Source organism: Onychostruthus taczanowskii, unplaced genomic scaffold, assembly GCF_017590055.1.
Source record: "Onychostruthus taczanowskii isolate IOZ18803 unplaced genomic scaffold, ASM1759005v1 scaffold28, whole genome shotgun sequence".
Lineage (NCBI taxonomy): Eukaryota > Metazoa > Chordata > Aves > Passeriformes > Passeridae > Onychostruthus > Onychostruthus taczanowskii.
In genome coordinates, this window is record NW_024500128.1 from 7,868,718 (window position 1) to 7,889,974 (window position 21,257).

The following is a 21,257-nucleotide window of genomic DNA, read 5'->3' on the forward strand; positions in this document are numbered from 1 at the left end:
TGCGCTGAGAGGGAGGGTGTAATCCGAGCCTGAAGACTGATGGGGAAACAAACCCAAAATAGAACGAGCAAGAGAAAAGTAAACCAACAAAAAAAACCACTCCAGAAAAAAAAATCCTACTCCACCTTCATTCTTTATGGAAACTGCACTGAAAGATGGAGCTGCAACCCTCTCTCATTCTCCTGCCATTACCATCTCCACAGTGGTATAGTAGGATTACCTGATTTTATACACCCTTTTGGATTTCTGCCTCATAGACAATAGTCACCCTCTCCCGACATTACAGAAGCACTAAGAAATGAAGATTACGTAAAACCCCTGTTGGACACGAATTGATTTTGGCAGCAATGCCAAATTAAGTAATCTATGCTTCCAGGTGAAGCTTCACAGGAATAGTTGAGCCTGTTTAAAACCCTGTGCTGTGAAAAATACAAATTAATTTCCTCCCTCCATTGGCTGACTGAGTTTCCGACAGTTTAGCAAATTGAATTACATCACTGAGGAGTCAAATAAGCATTGGAGCTGAACAAGGAAGAGAGCAGGTACTACACAGCCAGTAGCCAGGAAGGGTGGAAAACAACTGCCTTATATAGTGGCAAAAAAGTACTAGCTTAGTGTTGTTCCTATCTTCTGAAAATTTATTTTCCATTTATCTAGCAAGTTGGGCTTTCACAGCTGCTTTCTGGGGCAATGCTGTGAGCTCAGTCAGGGAACTAATCTGGATTAAGGAATATTGTATTAAAAGTAGCTTCTACTGTCACTTTTCATAACCTACACCAGTCTCCCAGTCCAGCTTGGTAGAAACAGTAGTGGTGTAACACTCCAGATGAAGCAGGACAGGAACAAGTTACTGTGAGCAAGGGCAGCTTAAACGTTTTGACAGCACTGCTGAAATACTCGTCAGACTGGGATGGAAAAAAACCACCAGCAGGTATTTGAGCAACTGTCCCAAAAAGTGTGCTAAAGTGGGAATAGCTCCAAACCAATCTGTCTTCAGTTTTCCACTGGGCTGGTATACAGTATTATCTCTGTAAGACAAGCCAAGAGCTAGAATTTCACTGAACAATGCAATTTGTCCTTAAAGCATGCACAATTGATCTCTCAGAGACTTCCAGCTGTACAGCAGCCAACCCTGCAACTGCATGTGCTCAACAGAAGGCTCCTCTTAGTCACCACACAAAACCCATACAAATATACATTTATTTAGAATCCTACATGAACTTGACGTAGCTGCATTTATTATTTCCAATAAGAAGATTGCAAAATTTAACTAAAATTAAAAGCAAGGTGTTTTTTTTCCTCCAATGTGCATATTAAGCAATTACAACTCTCTTATAACTATCTCTAACCAGGCTATCTGCTACCTTGTCTTAGCAGCATCAACTTGCATGTTCCTGTGCCATTGTGCCGTGGCTGTATGACAATAAAGCTGCTCAGCACAGTCTCATTGATGAAGCAGATGTCTGGAGAACAATCTTCTCAACAGCAGCATAAACAATTCTGTTCTGGTTACTGTCAAGACAGCTAGGCTTAGCATAGCGTCTTTTTTTTTTTTTTTTTTTTTTTTTTTTTTTTTTTTTTCTGGCAGAAACTGTGTGTTATTTCAGCCAAATGGCAAGTCATAGAGATCAGGATAATGCCAATTTAAAAAATGCTGAAAATTCTGCATAGGCCTTCCCCCTTTCCCTCCCATGAGATCACCCTTCTTATTCTAGCAATAACAAAAATAAATATAGATTCCTTTTATAAACCCTTTGGTCTCTCAATATTTACAGCATGTGAATTACATTTTCTTTTTCTTGCTTTATAAGGCATTATGAGGAATTTTTTTCCTTCTAAGGAAGGCTGAGAGTCTGTGCCTGTCACACAACTATTCTGATATATCAAGTAAAAGACCCCATGACTTTATCAGTCTTCTGCTACATCAGAAGGGCTATCTGTACAGAAATGGTTTTCTGAAACACAAGTTCTAGGCTCGACTACAGAATACAGCTCTGAATGAGTGAACTATATTATCACAGCTGGGTAGCAAGAAGACATGACTCCTTCTTCCACCTTGGTTCCTGAACATATTTTTTATCAGTCATTAGGATACCTAGGGCTCAGCAGCATTTCTCATTTTCTGCCCCATTTTAGGGCATTGCATTCTGAGGGGGAGTGGAAGCAGCACACCCTTACACTTCCCTTTAGACAGTCTGTACACCCCAGCAGAGGGACTGCACAGTCAGCTCCTCTTAACTAGGCACAGACTGGCTTCTGGAAAAAAAAAATTTAGCTTTAGGAGTGCTGTAGAAATCACTTTCTGAAAAGTCTCAGAAAAAAAAAATAGGTGCCTGCACACATCCACCCCACTCTTTGGTGATACAAATACACAGTCTGAGAAATGATTGGACACCATGGATAATTACAGAATGGAATCAGCATTTTTTTGTTCTTCATGACTTGTCTTGTAGTCTTTTCTATAATTTATAGGTCACCCAAACCATAAAAACAAACATAAAACTATCTTTTTTTTTTTTTTCCCCTTTTTCAGTTAATAAGACTCATAGCAGTGCTGTGGAAGCAAGAATGAGCCTGAAGGAAAGACAAGATAAGCCATCTCAATCAACAAGATCAAGATACATGTGGACAGTTTCTGAGGCATTGAATCTCTGCTGATATAAATAGATTCATATAGACAAGGTGCACGCTCAGCTTCACCAGGGCCCATGCATGCTACCACCAACCCCTACAGCTTTCTGCTTGCACACACCATGCCCACAGTTCTCTATTCTCTAACACACTCTAATTTTCTTCAATATGCAGGAATATAACATATGGAAAACTAACTAGGAAGCACTGTTATTTCTTGTCAACTTTTTATACTACAGCTTTTTTCATCATCTGCAAAATTAAACAGAAGTAACTAGAAATCCAGGGATTTACATTCTCTTACTCTGGTCACTGTACTTTAATAGTCATCAACTTCACTGAAATAATGGCTAAGTAGCATAATAAACAAAGCCAACTATAAATAAAATATAGGCCTCTTCCTCAGTGAAAGTCATATAAAAAGATGGAATCTTGTTTTCCAGAGACTACCCAGTAAAACTTAATTACACACTCAAAATTATAACTTAAGAGCTGCCGCTAACATGAAACCCATGTGCAAAGAAAACCTCAGAGCAACTTTGCACTGAGCACGATGGCACTTCTAATAAGCACTGCTTGGCCCCTTGGGGAAAATAGAGAATAAAGCTTGAATTAACAAAATTCATCGATTTCTAGCACAGCTGCAGCACACCATGAACAGAGGCTCCACTCATCCTGGGCTTACAGATGTAGGGCTGTTCCCAGCTGCATCAAGCCAGGGCAGCTGGCACAGCACACAGAGGGGATCCTTGCAGAACACCAGCAGCCACCACCCCATAGGGTATGTCCCATTCCTGCTCTCCCAGAGTCTCAGGGCCAGTCCCCAGGGTGCAATACAAGAGCAGAGACAGCCACCACCCTCACACTGTTTCACAGCACATCTGCTCTCAGGTCGTGGCTCAGTGACACACACTAGGGTCTATTGCCAAAAAAAAAGGGCCATTTCTGCATCCACTCATGGCCAGTTCCTCTCTTGTTTCTTCAAGTCCCTAACTGAGCAGAAAACTAATTTTAAAGAGTTAGTTTTCTAACATAATCATGTACTTTACAAAAAGTTAACAGGCTGCTTTGGCTTTGTGAAGCAACAGACAGTAGAACCAACTCCTGGGGAAAAAAGCAGGACTGTGTTGAAGAACAGGAAATGGGAGAAGGTGGCAGGGAGCTGGACCATCTCTCAGCACCACCAAGGCATTAGGTTTGTCTCAGCTGTATGGGTGATTCATAGCCCCATTCAAACAAGGCTGGGTCTACAGTAGTAGCACCAAGGTGGCTAAGATAACTCCATAGTGAAGATACACCTTAAATGCATCTTTATAAAATACGTTGTCTTCTAAAACTGAGCTACGAAAGAAGCTTCTGCCCCAGTCCTAAATTTTCTGGCTCCTCATTCCTCCTCTAATACCTGCCTCCTGTCCTTTATAATGCTAGTTTAATTCTTTGTGCAGATTCACCTGTGGACACTGAGAGAGCAGTGTAGGTTCACATATGGATACAGAGAAAAGCTTTATGTTCTGAAGCATTTTGGTGACCTTGTCAGCCACACAGCCCACAAGGCCACGTTGCTGAGGGTGCTGAGCCCAGGTTGGGAGCAGTGACAAGGAGGCCTTCAATTTGATTTATCTTTCAGTGAGCATCTTGTGTGGGACCTCTTATTAACAGTACTGCAGAGAGTTCAAGCAAAAACAAGAACAGACCATAAGAGGACAACTGACTGATTCCAGCTGCCTTTCTTTGACAGCTTAGGGCACCGAATGAAAAAAAAAGTTTCCTTTCTTTTGAGGAAGTAGTTTTTCTGTTTGCTTAGTGTGCTGACACAGCAGTGAATGACAGACCCTGATGTGAGGGAACAGATTCAGTACCTTGAAGTGAGATGAGAAAGGAAAGCAGAAGCACCATGGCAGGCTTAGGCTGCTGTGCCTCTGTGTGTTTGCTCCTTTCATCAAATCCCAAGTTCTGTTAAATATGCACTCATCAGCCAGTGATGTACAGTATAAAAGCAGAAAGGAATGTACAGCATAGCACAGATGCCCCTGCTTTACAACTCCCTTTGCAAAACCAGACTTGGAAAAACCTGACCTGCTCACACCCTCAGGAGCTGAAGAATGTCTAGGCTGCTGAACATGAAAGACTGCAGTGAGAGCTAAGAGCTCATCAACACGTGAAGCTGCTGGAAACTCTTATAGTCTGAGTCTTTGTGCAATACCCATACTCAAGAGTATTTCTCCCTACAGACAGAAATACTGACATACATTAGACAGGCAGATCAATCAATGCATGCTTGATGACACATTACATCAGCTAAAAAGAAAAAAATTTAAATCCCTCAAAATGCAGCCACTTACAAAAATTAAATAAAATAATAAAAAAGAAAAAGGCAGTAAACACTGCTCATATGTCCAGTTTATAAGCCTGCTGTGTGGTTTGAAAACTTATATCTTTGGTTAGGACTTATTACAGGGTATAATTTGCTAGACAGTTCTTTCAACAGCAGTGTTGCCTTTAGTAGTTTCCCTCCCAAACAGCTTTTTTTAATCCAGACCAGTTTGCTACAGCTTGGGTCATCCCACAACTACAAAACAGCAGTACAAACACATCTGAAGGGTGAGGAGGGCACTTGCTTTAGTCTTAGTGCAGCTAAAATAAAAGATTATAAAAAATGTGAATGCTCCCTGTCTGTTTCAACAGAAAATAAAATGCTTTCATTTAAATACCTTCTTCACTGAAGTAAGTTAAACCATTAAACCTAAATAACGTCACAACAAAATAAACCACAAGGGTAGTGACTGCTAATTTTCCTGTATTCTTCACAGGCATATGTGAGCCTGTCCATTTAGAATATCTTTCATTAGTACAGCAACAGCATACATGTGTCTATAATAACTTAAACTTGTCTTCACTTTTAATTTGGTCCATAAACAACAAATACCACACGAATAATACACAAGTTGAAAAATTTGGTAACTAGAAGCATTTCATTTTAAAGTGGCATAACGTGATGTATGCCACGGATCACACCACCACAAAAAGTAAAGACTATAACCCCAAAATGTTGAAGATTAAACCACAAGCTTTTGGAAATCTAGTATATAGCTGTAGTTAGAAAATACGGACTCAGAGTTCCATAAGCCATTAACCACACAATGGGCAGTGGTCCGGGAGAGATTGTTTTTACTCTGCTCAATCTATGGACTACTGGATTCTGGAAAGTAGTTAATTTTTCTGTGGAAAATACACAGTATATCTTGTACAAGAGCCTCAGATACCATTTGTGTTCCACTTTCAAGACCACTTACTACTTTTTCTTTACTTCCTAATACTATTTACCTCCTTGAAGCAAAGGGAACACGAGCACATTTGTGAGGGGATTTGAACTGATTTCAGTTTTCTTTCTTTCAGCAGATGGTGTGAGTATCGTTGACTTCTTCCTGTGTAGTAGAGCTTGACACTGAGTGCAAATCTCTTACTTGAAATCAAATGCTTACTGTTAGAGCATCATTTAATAGTGCAGCAATCCAGTTGATACTTTTCTGCTGCATACTCCACATTAAGCCAATGGACATTTACTCAGGTTTTGGTCCTGAATTTCACCAATGATGAAATTTGGTAAGGCATTCTGGTAAAGAATTAGTGTATTTTTAGAGGTCAGCTTTCATTTTTATGTCAAAAACCCGACTGGTATTAGAAAAATCCCATTCAAAATCAAAACAATAAAAAATGGAAATAAAGAATTTTTTACATTTGGGTTTTATCACACATCTTCTCAGTAATATGAAATTTAAAACACAGCTTTGAAGTGATATCACTTAAATATCAGCCTTTAAATATACTTTCAATGGATTATTGAAATTCCAGTGAATAAGAAACTAGGACCCCAGTTTCCCCAAACTTTATGGCATAGGCAATACTTGTGACTTCCTACTTTGCTCATATCCATTCCTGATCAGCCCATTGCTAGGGGAAATTTAAAAAAACAGTATCTCATTGATAATTAATATACTATCCTATAAGTCTAGACCTCTTGAGATATTTAATTTCTCAACTCAGAAAGAGAGCATGAAATCACCCCACACAGAAGGAACGCCAGAGTTTAAGCAGAATACTCACTCTGTGCCACTTTCAACCATTTGCGTTAGGAGGGAAATGCCATCCAGGTTTATAAATTCTTGGGCAAACGTAACATCGCGTGAGTAGTTGGCTAAGTCTTTCAGTGCTTCTAACTTTGCATCCATACTAGAAGACTGGATCCTCTCATGGAGCTGCTGTGCATTTTGAGCCTGTGAGAGAAACAAAACACACAAAACAAAAGCAACAAAACAGTTTTCATTACAATGAAAATCATGAGTAAAATGTCAGTGTAAGCAGGAACAATGGCCATGTTTAATATTAATGATATTTAACTTCCATGCTCAGAAAAGATTAAGTAGCTCAAATGCAAATTACTTTTGTAAAAGTATATTACTCCATTATTACCTATAATTATTTGGACTCTTGCAGAATCATTAGCTGAGCAATGGGTAGATGTCCCATTGTCTCAGGCAAAATGTGAGCATTACAAATAACAGCCTTTGCCTTGAAGAACTTATGTGTCACATCAATAAAGAAGAAATGAAAATACAACAAACTGCATCAGACCATCTCAGTAAAATAATAGTGGCATTTCTTTTCCTGTCAATACTTACTCAGGTTACACACTTCTCATCACTTTCAGCAGCAAAGACCATATACTGTCCTAACAATGTTACAGCAAGAGAGACCAACTTCAGACCTTCTGCTCCTTCCTCCCCCTCTTCTTTTGTTCACAGTCAGTTCAAACACTCATATGCCCTTTTAACAAGGAGTGCAGAATAATTACTTCCTACATAACACTATGATATTATCTGTCATACATCTTTTTCCGTGTTCAATATCCTCGTGTTATGCTATTCTGGCCATTAATATTTCAAATAGAGGATGAGTTAGTGAAATGTTCAAAATGGACACTGATGACAAAAACCTAAAGAAATACTTAAATAATGCATATTAAATTTCCTCTCTCTTTAGCCATACAAATACTTAAAAATACATCTCACGTTTTCAATTTGATGCTTTCACTTACCTGAACAGAATACTCAAAAGCTTCAGTAAATAGCTAGCTAGGTCATACTTTTCTTAGAAAAATAATCCTCCTCCCTACGTATAGAGATATTCACAAAATTCTGTTTCCTACAATTCCTACAATTTCTTACCTGCACCCAAGGAAAGGTGAATGAGAGGCTATGTGTCATTAGGGAAACAAATTAAATGTAAATTCTGTTGAGAGTTTTTTTCTTTGAAATGATGTTTATTCTTTCTCAGCTGGAGAAGAAATAGAGAAGAAAGGGCTCTGCTGACAGACAATTCCTTTTCTGTTCAAGTAATGAATGTACTCTTCACAGAGATGGTCATCTCTGAAGATAAAGATTCTGAGAAAGCAGTAATTTTTAGTGCAAGTGAACATTTAAACAAGAAGCCCAGAAAAATAGCCAGCATAGTGTTGTCACAGATTCAGCTGCCTAGCTACACAACTTTGATTGCTACAAAAATATGAATAAATTAAATGTCCCAGTCTCCTCTAGTATCAGCAAGATTGGTTACTTCTTGTTTTTACAATGGTCATGGTAAATGCATGGTGTCCAGTCAACAAATGCAGTAAAGAGTGTGAATGTGGGAGAAATGCCTTCTAGTTAGCGTGGCTGTGGTTAAAACAGTATTGAAAAGAAATGGAATATCTTTAGTCCTGAGCTTTTTTTTATGCTTTAAGTATAGAGTGATGCAGCCATAGCAGTTCCATTACCTATAAAAAGGCAGAATCCTGCCATCCAAAAGATCTTTCTGCCACTGAAGGTTACCTACTCTATCAAGAGATTTGAGTTGTAATGGGGAAACAATGGTTTATACAGTCTCTCTGTAATGGCAATGGCTGTCCAAATGGAAACTAAAAGACTCTTGTCTCAAGCTTAAGGTGATAAGGTAAAAAATTTGCTGAAACCCATGGAAGAAGTAAAAATAGATACCACTTACTTTCAGCTTCCAGGATAACTACTGAATATTTCTCACAGCCATTTCCTTTCATCAGAGGGAGTGAAAAAAGCTTTGCTAAAGTACTCTTCTATAACCAGCTACAAAAATTCACCACTATTATAACCTGATCCAGAAATTCAACAGCCAACTCCTACCTTATCCAAGTATGTCCTTCATGGAGCCATTTCTAAGGCTAAACACCCCACTATAAAGAAGACTCAGAGATGCAAAATATCATCAAAACATTATTGTTTCACTGAATACATGCAATATCTGAATTCTTGCCCACCTCAGGAAAGAAACACTCTGGAAAAACTTTAATATTGTCATGGCAGCTGCATTCCCCAAACTTTGGAAATGATTGCTCAGATTTAACCTTAAACCTATTAAATCTGTGCACATGGCTTTTTCCAACCTAACATACTTCTTGAAAGTTACTACTCCCACTGTCTGCCCACTGAAGGAAGTTCTACTAAACTGGAAGGTCTTCCAACTTTCCATGGGAACCCAGTCCTCCAAAAGCTCCTGCATTCAGTGAAAATGGAACAAATAGGAAAGGTGAACAAAACAACTGGTTCACAGTGACCAAGCAGCTCTCCTGAGCTGCTCTACCAAGAAGTCTGAGTAGGCAAACCTTGGGCAACAGAGCTGTGGCCAAACAGATGGAGACTGTAATTGCCTGTATATCACAACAGCAAGCAAAAAAAACATGCGAGCAGAGCCAGGAGAACATCCTCCGCCAAACCCGTTCACAACACACTGTGCTGTGTAAACAACACTTAGTCTTCACATGTATTGACAACAGATTGTTTATGGTCAGGTTCAGCCTTCCTCTTGAGGAGAGAGTCCTGCCCCCAGCAGGAACAGCTGGGGCTGGTGAGCTGCTGCTGCCAGCCAGTCAGACTTCCATGACACATGTATCCACACCCTGGAAAGAGCTAACCTTCTCTCTCACCAGACCCGAGAACACCAGGACACAGATGTACATTAGCAGCTCACCAACACTGCACAACACCAGCATGAGCAGGACCAACCTATCAACTGAGACATGTTAGTCCTCTTTCCTCTGCAGTCAGTGAGAGCTTTGAAATTCACCAGACTAAAACCAAAATTTTGTCTTAGATATGAGACAACTTGGAACCCTCTAGAGAGCACAAAAATCCATGCTACAGAAGTGGTTCAGACACGCTTTAAGCACATAAAAGAGTGCTTACTAACATCATAGGCTTTATCTGACTATGCCAAGGTTCCATCGGCAAAGTTTACACACAGTTGCAGTTTTCTTACATTAAACAAGTTTTGCAAGACACTGCATCCAATAAACGTTGCTCCTTCTACTCCCAGGTGAGAAAAGAACAGACAAATGGCAGAGGAGATCTTGACTAAGGGGGTAAACATATATTTGTCTCAGCAAGAGTGCTGGCGCATGTCTCACAGGCAACATGAACAAAAGTCATATTGTGTGTTGTCATCCCAAATGCCTGATGTGTGAAAATATTGCCTTGGTTAACACCATGCTGCTCTCACAAGCCTTCTAATTCTTGTTGCCATAGCAGTCGTACATGCTTATGCAATGTACAGCTCATTTATGACTGCATTAAAAAATGAAACCCGGATGAAATATGCTCCGAGTGCTTACCAGGGAGCTATTTTAATGATTTGCAAGCCATCAGTGGATGGACAGAAACACAGCTCATTAAAGCAATAGCAGAGCTGGCTGCCATGTCTGCAATCTTACTGAAATATCATTCAGGTAGGAGTAAATATAAATATATAAACCTTTGCAACTGAGAATCATTAGAGGGAATTAACAGAAATATGGCTGCTCAAGGAAATTAAAGGCACAATTAACTGGTCTCCTCTTTAGAAAGGAAGGAAGGAAGATGGGAAGCTTGTAAAATGTGTGCTGTGGAAGTCCCAGCATTTCAAAAGGCTGCCGAGTGGCATAAGCTGCATGTCTAGTCTTAAATTACTTGTTCCAAGGACATCCAGAAAGGTTGCCCTTAGGGAGTAGCAGTGCTTAAAAGGAGCAGCTTGATGAGATTGTCAGCTTAAAGAGAAAACTAATGACCTAAATCCAGGATGTGACTTTCTTAGAGACTCAAATAGCCATTTGGAGGTTAAGAATCCCAAGATCATCCTAACAAGAGATTCTACTGATCAAACTATTATCTCTTTGCCAATGAATACTTTGTGTAAAAACTTTGAAAGCAACTTATTAACCCGACATACACAGGGCTTCTGTACAGAATACAAAATACAAGCGAGTAAGGACAAGAGGGAGGACACAGATCCAAATGCAACCACTATCAAATATGAATGTTCCATGGAAGAAAGTTGGACCATTGATTTAAATTACTGGCTTTCCATTATGTAATCAGATGTCTTCTTTATCCTTTACAAAAAGCAAACAAAATAAGAGTATTGTCATCTACCCTGTAGATTAAGTGACATCAGTCAATATGTTCCTGGAAAAAGAGCATAGCGACCATCAGTAACTACCAAATACTGCTTTGTCCTTTCCAAACACATGCATTTCTGTAGTTTAATTTAAATCATTCCGTGTTGAAACACCATGGTGGCTTAAAGTGCTGTCTTTTCCTGGATTGTTATTGCCATTTCACCTACAACTGCATGTATGTCAGAGAGCAATGGAGCTGTGGACACATTACATAACCATCATTTTACACATACACATTCAGCAGACCCACCAAGGCCGACTAGCATCTGATGTCAGGTAAGCAAAGCGAACCTATTTTAATCAATACATTAATGGTTAACATTTTTTGCATGAGCTCTGAAGCACAGTTTGTACATCTGAAGCCTTGTACAGATGTGATACACAGAGAGGTCCTGTGGAATCATTACAGGCAATTAAGGAGGCAGAAACAGGGAAACTGTTATCTCTAGAGTCTTGCACTAAATCAATGACAAAAGCATTACAGATGCATAACCAAATGTATTACATAAATATGCCTTAAAATAAGGCATATGCAATCACTAGCCACTTCTCAATGCTTTATAAGCATTTTTTCTTCTATCTGCATTTGAAACAATCTCTTCCACTTACTACTCAAAACGTGCCTTTTGAAACCTGAAACCATCAGATTAAACCTTTCTCTATGAAAAGACAAACCCCAACTCCACTTCTCAAATCTACTACGAGCAGAAAAATATAAAAGTGGCTAATTGACCCCCATGGTCATTGCTTGTGGTATAAGTTTTATTTAGCAACTAATTTACCACTACATGATAAACATAATCACAATTACAGGTTAGAACTGCAAATAGTTATGCATTTACAGAACTTCAAATACATGCTCAAGCAATTGTAGATCAAAAATTTTAAACTAGATCCTCAAAATTTTACTTCAAGGATTCAGATGCATAAGCATAAATAGGTTAAAAAAACTCTTTATACTTCCTAGCCTGTTTAGATGACATATAAAGAACGTGTTCCTCATATCTGTAGAAGCATTCAGAGAAAATACTATGATGACTATCATTGAACACCTTTTTTTACATGATTGCTTGTTGTGCACATGCTAATACTCTGCCTACAAACAAATGGCAGGTTTGAGAGCTCAACTGATCTCTGACCTGAGGATCAAAAAAAAAACCATGACAAAAGCAAATCAACAGGCCCCACAAATACCACATCAGAAACACCCCCTTTACCAAGGTTTTAAGGTATAAACCTCATAAGCAAGGCATTTAAGTGCCCAAGAAGCTGTTTTTAAGAAACATTAAGTGCTCAAGTAATCAGTTCTGTTTGAAAACCATTAAATTAAATAAACTACACTAGTTCCTTCAATTTAATTTTCCCAGTATTTTAGCATCTTTTTTTAAATGATTAGTCATTTGAAAAAGGATTTGCAGGATCTGATTGAAGGAATCCTGCAGTTTCACACACTAAAAGATTGCTTTGCTTGCTGCATTGCAGGACACGAAAGTCCTTTCGGATCAGCCTCACACTCAGGAGCAATTACAGCTCATTTATACACCTACCCATCATGCACTGGAATACGGTTATCACAATAGAGACAGTAGCACTACAGCATTTCAATTGTCACATACGTTCAAATACAAAGAAATGTTGCATAAGAAACTTTTCATGCGTCCCTTCAGAAACGCAAATGGACAAAGGGGGAAAACAGGTCACAGAAAACTGCAAAAACACATAATAGCCCAAAGAACTGGTAAGAAAGATGATAGGAGAGGTTAAAATAAATAAGAAAGATGATATAGGAACAAAGATAATATGGGAGAAATCCAATCTGCACTCAAGTTACCTAGGAAACAGAGTGTCTGTGTGGTGAGCAGTTTATAGAGGAAAAAAATAGCATTGTTTAGGGAAAAAACAGTCTTTCAGAGAATCTCACAAACTTAGCAAACAGACCTATGGAAACAAAGAAGCAGTTCAAATTCCCACCAGGCCTAATGACTGGCGTTTGCAAACTTTTAACTCAAAGAAATTTAAAATAGGCACATTGTAAATCTCTCAAGGCAAGCATTTATAATGGATTTAGCAGCACACCATAACTGCAGTTCTGCCCTTGCAGTATTAACAATGGTTTTCAGATAAAGGTCCCTGTATAGGCACACAAAATAATCTAAATTCAAGATTAAAAAAGAAAAAGTATTTAACATTTATATTCATGGAATTAGATTTCAAATCCGCATTTTAAAAAAGTCAGCCCAAAAATGCTAGTTTACTATTTCTAGATAAAACTATCTTTCTTTCCTCTCTCTTTTTAATCTTTAATAGCACTGACTCTGGGTACATAAGCAATAAATAATTTGAGGCTAATGACAACTAAAGTCGAAAAGATTGCATCTCATCCTTCTCACCCAGTTTTCTATGACTTTGGCCATGCAACCCTAAAGGATACAGCCAGACTACTGGCTGTCATGGTTATAAGCTGCATGAAAATTAAGGACTAGAAAAGCATTTTAAGCTCATGCAGCCTTCAGAACGAGTCAACAAAACTCCTCTCAACTCTTCAAGGAAAAAAATTTATTCAAAAGGCTTGTAAAGTTCAGGACAATCTTTTTTTTTTTTTTTTTTTTTTTTTTTTTTTTTTTTTTTTTCCCCACAACAGCCAGGAAGTAGGCAGCTCAGACCTCTCAGAAACTACAGGCACACATCCCAGAAACTGCATAATCCATACGTGGCTTCTCTTCATTTCTCTCAGTCTTTCTCTCCTTTCCTAAATCATCTACCTTTTCATAAAGTTTTTTTTTTAGTATGATTTTGGTTTTTTGGGGCAAGAGGAAAGATAGCTTCAGCTTTATCCTGTTGTAGGATAGAAAAAATAGAGGGGGTGGGGGGAATTCAGAATCTTGATGTTTTCACATGATGAGAAAAACATTTATCACCCAGCACTAACAGCTACGAAAGCATCCTTCCCATTTTGTAGGAGTGTATCATGCAGCCTGTTCTTCACATTACCTCTTCCAGCTACAGTTGCTCTCACACAGAATTTCAGAGGAAATATGGAAACAGATTGCCTGTTAACTTTTCAGGGTAAATGACAACCATTGTGTGGGTCACCAGTTTAAGAACCACAACTTGGAGGCCTTTATCTATTTTAGGTACTGCAATGATGTCCACTTTGACTTACCTTAAAAAGCAAAGAGACTATTGTGAAGTGAGAGGACATGCAGAACTTCAATTTTTACATATTTAAAGAATAAAAATATTTGCTAATCTGACAAAAACCAATCTGTTCCTCCTTCCAAGATACCTCTCTGATTCTGGGAAAAGTTAACGCAAAATTTTAAAACATCAGGAAGTATGAAAATAAGCACTGGTTCAGACATAAATATCACAGCTGGAGAACAGAGAGTAGATCAGCCTTTTGTCTTAAAAAAGGATGGCTGAGTCACTCATAACTGCAGGCCAGTGCCAGAGCAGTCCATAATTTGCTAGGTAACAGGCAATATCTCAATATCCTAAGGACTCCTGACTTGATTAACTGACCCCAAGGCAAATCCCCAAAGAAACAAGCTGATGATAGTCCTAGAATGATAGGTGGATGCAAAGCCCAACCTTCCTGACCACTGGTAGTAGCAGAAAGCGTTGTGTGTCCAAGATTTGTCTTTTGTGTTTGTAGGTCCCATTTCCAATTGCCAGAAGTGATCATAAAGCCAGCCAGCCATCTCCACAGATCAGTCACAGCACAGCCTCTCTTCAGTGAGGTTTCACGTTCAGGTTGTGGATTTTGAGATGGGAGAATTCCATGAGTTGTTCCTATGCAGTTATTCCATGTTGTGGTTACACCAAAACATGACGCACTGCATTTTGACTACATTGGTCCTTGATGAAGCACAGATCCTGTTTTGATTTCAAGAGATCCCAAGTCTGGGCAGTACCGGAGGGGATATTTGTTACGAAGAAGTCACAAAGGTTAGAAGGAGCTGGTGCTGGGGTCTCCTGTTTCTGAGAAATTTCCATCGAAAGGGGTTTATTCTACCAGAAATGGTTTTCCCATGCACACGGGTGTTTTGGTGATATATGCCAAGAGGCTTTGGAAACACACAGATGCTGACAGAGCTATGGTCTTAAACTGCTAGTTTTTTGGGGTTTTTTTTATGTCTATAAAGCTTTGAATATAATGACCATTGAAAAACATGACAAAGGCTAATGGAAACATCTTGTCTTTGCCCAGTTGGCTGCTGAGAAGTGCTTTCTGTTGAGAAGCTACTGGGTGGCAGAATTTTGGCATAAGAATGCTTCAGATCTGCAGAGGCTAGAACACCATCATGAAGAGGTAAACTATTTTAATGGCACACTAACTACATTTGTCAGCAAGGAAATTGGATTGCTGCTGCCTTGGACATACATCTTCCAGGACTAATAGTGGTTTTCAGCATGTGGCAGCAGCACTGCTCAACTCAGCAGGAAAACAAGCCATTACAGGGCAACCAGCAACTCTGCCGAGCTGGTAAAGAGATGGTGTAGGGGGGAAAAAGCCAACAACAAAGAAACCCCAGTAAAATCTCAACATTACAGCTGCTACTCACTCAACACAAAACCAGAGATCAGAAAAGCCCTGACCTGAGCCACCCAGCAGAGCTCTCCATGATTCAAATCCCTGACCTTCCTCCTGGCTTCCTGGTTTTGAGTTCTGAGGCAGAAAAAGAGCAACTTGAGGGAGGCTGCAACGTCAGCAGGGAAGTAGGGATATCTTGTATGTGAAAACTGTTCCCAGTGGAAGTGAGACACAAAAACCCACCCAATTCTGCCAAAAGTATCACAAAATGTCACTCAGAGTTATTATTCCTGCCTCCATAGCTCATAACCTTTGCTCCTAGAGGATTGTGGGATACATTGTGGATAAAGCTTAAAAGTACACACATTAGTTCACAATGGTTTACTAATTGAATTTTCAGTTTGGAGGAAGAGAAGAAAAGAACACTGACTCACCGGAGATGTTGTTAATCGAAGGATGGCTCCATTTTTTATTTCATTACGATTCTGAAAGAGAAAAACCAACGGTTTTACTTAAGACTCACGCACATAAAAAGATGAAACATGCATTGAGCAGAATGTAATGCTAAACCAGCAACAGTGCTTTCCCCTGTCTACATGCAAAAGCTTCCCCCTTTCAGATGTAAGCTAGCATCTATTTTCCTCATTGAGGCATATAACTTTAGTTTCAACAAATAGGTTGAGTTCACATGACACTTAACCAGCCTGAACTCTTTCAAGAATGACTTAATGTTTTTCAAAGTTTAGCTTCCATTGGCAACTTCTAAATATTTTTTTGAAATATACTGTCCATGGTGTCTGGCTCTGGTATTGCACATACTTGAGGAGTTTGTAAGTTTGCTGAAACCTGTCATTAAGCAGCTGCAGGATTTAGAATTCATCCCACTGGCTCTTTATTTTCTATAACAAGAACATGCTGACTTAAACCACTGGAACCTACCCACTGAGCTCTGCCACCACGACTTTACATTCTTCCTCAAATTGAAAAAAGCATCCCTGTTAGCAGAGTAAAGTTCAAACATGCCATAAGTCCTTCTCCTTGCCCAGCTGTCAGAAAAAGAGGGCATTTAACGTTTTCTTTTTGTTAAGCTCACACAGCCATGGCGTAAGCTATGGTGTACACTTACAGCATCCTTAAAACCCTGTGGTCAAAGCCCACGTGCAAAGCTTCCTCTCTTTCAACAACTACCCCCTATTCACCACAGGGTAGGAGAATAAAGTACCTACAGCAATGAACACGCTGACAGGCACTGACTGTGTGCAGCACAATGAACAGTCACAATGCCAGTCATGGTTCAGTCGTTGTTCATGAGCTGACACCCTAATCTGTCAGAGGAATTGGAGGAATCCCTAACAGTTTGAGAGAGACGAGCTAATTTTGTACTGAAGACCACATTGCAGGCTTGCTGCAGACTGGTGTTTAGCCAAGAAAAAATATGAAGGTGTATTTCTCCTCTGTCAGTTTTTCCCAAATTTATTTCATCTTTCTTGTTCCCATTCTGATACATCTCAAATCCAAAATGCTAAAAAAAAGATAAATCTTGCCTGAAACCAGGTCAAGTAGTCCCAAAATAAAACTCCAGTACATTGTCTCATTCTTGCTATCCAAGTCATCTGTGGGATTGGTTCTAGCTACCTCAAAGATCACTATCCACCCACAAAGACTTCTTCACTCTAACTGAAATAAATGAAGTGCCAGACAACACAGGGGCTACAAGAGAGAAGCTCTCTTACAGCATCTTTGCCTGCATATGCAGTGACTCTTCTCAGCCCTCAGCAGTCTTCTCCTGCCTGAACAACCTCAGGGAGGCCAGCCAGGCTACACTCAAAAGAGGGGCAAAGAAGGGTGAACAGCTAAATACCGGGTGACTTCCCACAGCACTAACAAAGTGCCAGATTTCCTCCACTTGTAGTGGAGCAGCACCAGTCCCAGCCACATTTCATCATGTCTAAGGAATCTGTGTGAAGTGGCCATAGTGCATTTATGTGGTTTAATCTCAATCAGTGCTGAAACAAACTCACTTCACAAACACTTGTGGTTGCTAAAACTGTTACCACCTCCTGGATTCGTGGAGCTGAATAAAAGGAATTGCTCTGGGACAGACAATTAGCATAGGCTATATCTACTTCCATCAGCAGCTTAGACTAAGCTACTGGACTTTAGCTGCATTAGGACAGAGCTTTTGCATGTACATATACACAATGCTCCGTCAGTTTTACTTGGAAGGCAGCAAATCCCAGCATGCAACAATATGAAAACCAGGAAATCAACAAGATTTAAACAACTTGAACTGTACTAATCACATTCAGAAGTTAAAGTTCAATGACATATCTGCAAAAACATTGGAGCTTATAAGTAGACTGTTCTTAAACATAAATAAGAGAACACAGAGAGGCTTTTTTTTTAGGCAAAAAAAAATTTTTAGCAAAAATTGAGGCTTAGTTTCTCATGTTTCCTGCTGCAATTAACATGAACTACCAAGTCAGATATACAAATGAAGTTGTGGTTTGTTTCTGACAAGTTAAGTCACTTCATCTGGGCCTCAATAAGCATCTCTGCAAACACTCTTAGTCCACTGCAAACAGGAGGTACTGGGCATAGCACAAGCATGGTGATCTTCAGAGACATGAGGAGAAACAGAGGAAACACAGAATAATTAAAAGTATCTCTGGACATTTTCTTTGGAGTCTTTCTGTTTAATAATGAAGATGAATCTAAAACACCAAAGCTTTCAGACTCGGAGGTGTAATGCTTGTCAGAGCCCACAATACATAAACCCATGGACCTTTCATCATGTCTGGCTCAGAGCAAGGTGTCTACGTCTGCCCTGTACTGTAAATTCAATCATTGTATCACAACAGAGAGAGCTCATCTTCAACTCCTGGTTTAGAAAAAGGCTTAAGGAAAACTGCCTGTGCCTTATCTCTGAAGTATTCAAAGCATAAAGTCTCTAGCACAGCAAGCTAACCAAAATTTGAAAAAGGTTAGCAGTTACTCAATTAAAAAAATATAATTTTGTTTATCCACTCTAAATAGTGGCTTAATCACATACCAGGAAACAGCATGTAAGAGTACAATTAAACCAAGAGGCTTTCCTACATTAACTGTATGATGCAGTAGTCAGCATGTCAGTTAATTTTAATTGTAACATTTACACACGGTTAATCCTCTTAGTATTAAGGATAGCATCCTGTGGATTTCTTTTCCAGGATAACAGAACATCATTACAGTAGCCCAGCTTTGGCAGTCATACTTAAACGCATCATTGCTATTCAGGACAGAACTCACCCCCACCTACGGTAGACAAATAAAAAAAAATAAAAAGACAAGAACAGGGCAAAACCAAAAAAAACCCCTCTTCCAAGATATTCCTGACCTGTTTCTTAAGCGTACATGAAGTTGGTAGATATTTTTCATGGTGTTGGTCTGTATTAGAAAAGCTTAATGCTGAGCAGTGAAGGAACTAATGAAATGGTACTATCCAAAATGTCCCAAAAAAACTCCATAACAAGAAAATAGATCTGTTATAAATGTTATCCAGGACAAAGACAGCAGTTATATCAAGGACAAATAAGCCCCTTCTGCAATATTTTATCTAGCAAGATATAATATATCACAAGACAATTTTTTTTCTAATGGAGTAGGTAATATTTCCAAGAAGATATTTCAATCAGACTAAATACCTTCATGAAGACACACAAAGAACATAACACAGCAGGAAGTAGAAGACACCTGGAAAATTCATCTTGCATTCAGATTTTAGGACCCTCTGCCTTCTAACTTCACCAGATGGAGCAACAGGAACCTAAATGACCATAAATGCTTCAGAAGGCAGGAGAAGCAAGGAAGGAGGGGCAGTGGGGTAGCCCTGTATGTCAGAGAGATTTCCATTCTCAGAAAAGTAAGGAGGGGGCTCAGCAGAACTGCTATTCTGGAATTCTGGAGGGGAGATTTGTGCCTGTTTAGAAGCCTGGTTGAAAGAATCCATAATCCTTTGGGAAGCAGTCCTGAGAGTCAAAGGCTGGACATCCTGCATGCAGAAAATCTTAAAAGCACAGAAGCAGGCTAATGCAAGACAAGCGGTGGGAAACACCAGCCTGGCTGCAAGACAGAAAAGCAGTGGGAACACAAACCTTTGGCTGGAACTAAGGAAAAAGAAGAGAGATTACAAGCTTTGGAAGAAGGGGCAGCACACTCAGGAGGGCTACTGGAGTGCTGTGAGATTGTGCAGGGAGAAGATTAGAAGGGCCAAAGCTCAACTAGAACTTAATCTGGGGAACTACAGGCCTGTCAGTCTGACCTCAGTGCCAGGGAAAGTCACAGAACAGATCACCTTGAGTGACATCACGAGGCACATACAGGACAACCAGATGATCAGGCCCAGCCAGAAGGGGTTTATGAAAGGCAAGTCCTACTTGACCAACCAGGTCTCCTATGCAAAAGCGACCTGCTCAGTGGATGAGGGAAAGGCTGTGGATGTTTTCACCTGGACTTCAGTAAGCCCTTTGACACTGTCTCCCACAGCATTCTCCTGGAGAGAATGCTGTCCTGCTCATGGCTTGGACAAGTGCACTTCTGGGTAAAAAACTGGCTTGATTGCCAATTCCAAATGGTGGTGATGAGTGGAGTTACATCCAGCTGGTTATATCCAGCAGCTGATCACCAGTGGTGGTCCCTAGAGCTCAGCAAAGTGGAGGTCAGTCTCTTTTAAGTAACAATAAAAAGGATAAGAGGAAATGGCCTCAGGTTGCACCAGGGTTTTTTTAGACTGGATGGTAGGAAAAAATTCTTCACAGAAAAGGGTTGCCAAGCACTGGAACAGGCTGCTCAGGGAAGTGGTTGAGTCACTGTCCCTGGAAGCATTTAAAAGATGTGGCACTTGGGGACACAATTTAGTGGTGGACTTGGCAGCACTGCATTAATGGTTGGACTTCATTATCTTAGAAGGTCTTTCCAACCGAAACAATTCTACGTTTCTGTGACTATCTGCCAGCACATTCTGCAGATTCTCAAAGCTCTGCTTTTCTGAGCCACTACTTTGCCCAAAACTCATGCAGGAGACTTGCATCTAGAAAGCAGGCCTCAAGCATTAGCAGAGTCCACCAAACCATGCAGAGGGATGAAGGTAAGCAAATTCACTTAAAAAAAAAATTCAGTCAAAACAGTGAAGCTGTTTATTCAGAGCTTAGCTGCAGTGACACTGGAAAACTTATCAGGTAAAATAGGTTATTTTGCTACATATTTGTCTTATCACTTTAATGACCTATTATACCCAGCAAAATGTCTCAAGATTCAGCTCACTCCAACTGAAATTGAATGTTTTCTTAACATATTTGAGGAAGACCTAGAAGCATTTTTCCCATGGTTATAGCTCACTCAGCCTGTTCTTTAACCTTGACCAAACAGCTTTCTTCAGACTTCTCTAACCACCCTAGAAAATAACAGCCAAAAAAATCTAAAATTCTTCTTCTGTTTATTACTATTACTAATAGATTCATCCCTATTTCCATACTGCTGTTATTTTGTTGCACCTTCCTCCAAATGGACACAACAACAGAAAATTAGAGCTGTGAAATACACTTTAAGTTTATG

The 21,257-nt window shown here is 39.6% G+C and overlaps 1 protein-coding gene across 7 annotated transcripts in view; it reads right to left on the bottom strand.

Annotated features, from left to right (window-relative positions):
* The window catches only part of ELMO1 (engulfment and cell motility 1), a 302,722-nt gene that overhangs the window by 209,752 nt on the left and 71,713 nt on the right, over window positions 1–21,257 (bottom strand). For all 7 annotated transcript variants that reach the window (XM_041407809.1, XM_041407811.1, XM_041407814.1 and 4 more), the window contains 2 exons: window positions 16,100–16,150; window positions 6,736–6,905 (listed from right to left, as the gene is read on the bottom strand). In XM_041407809.1, the coding sequence (XP_041263743.1) occupies window positions 6,736–6,905; window positions 16,100–16,150 (221 nt within the window). The remainder of the gene's footprint in view (window positions 1–6,735; window positions 6,906–16,099; window positions 16,151–21,257) is intronic.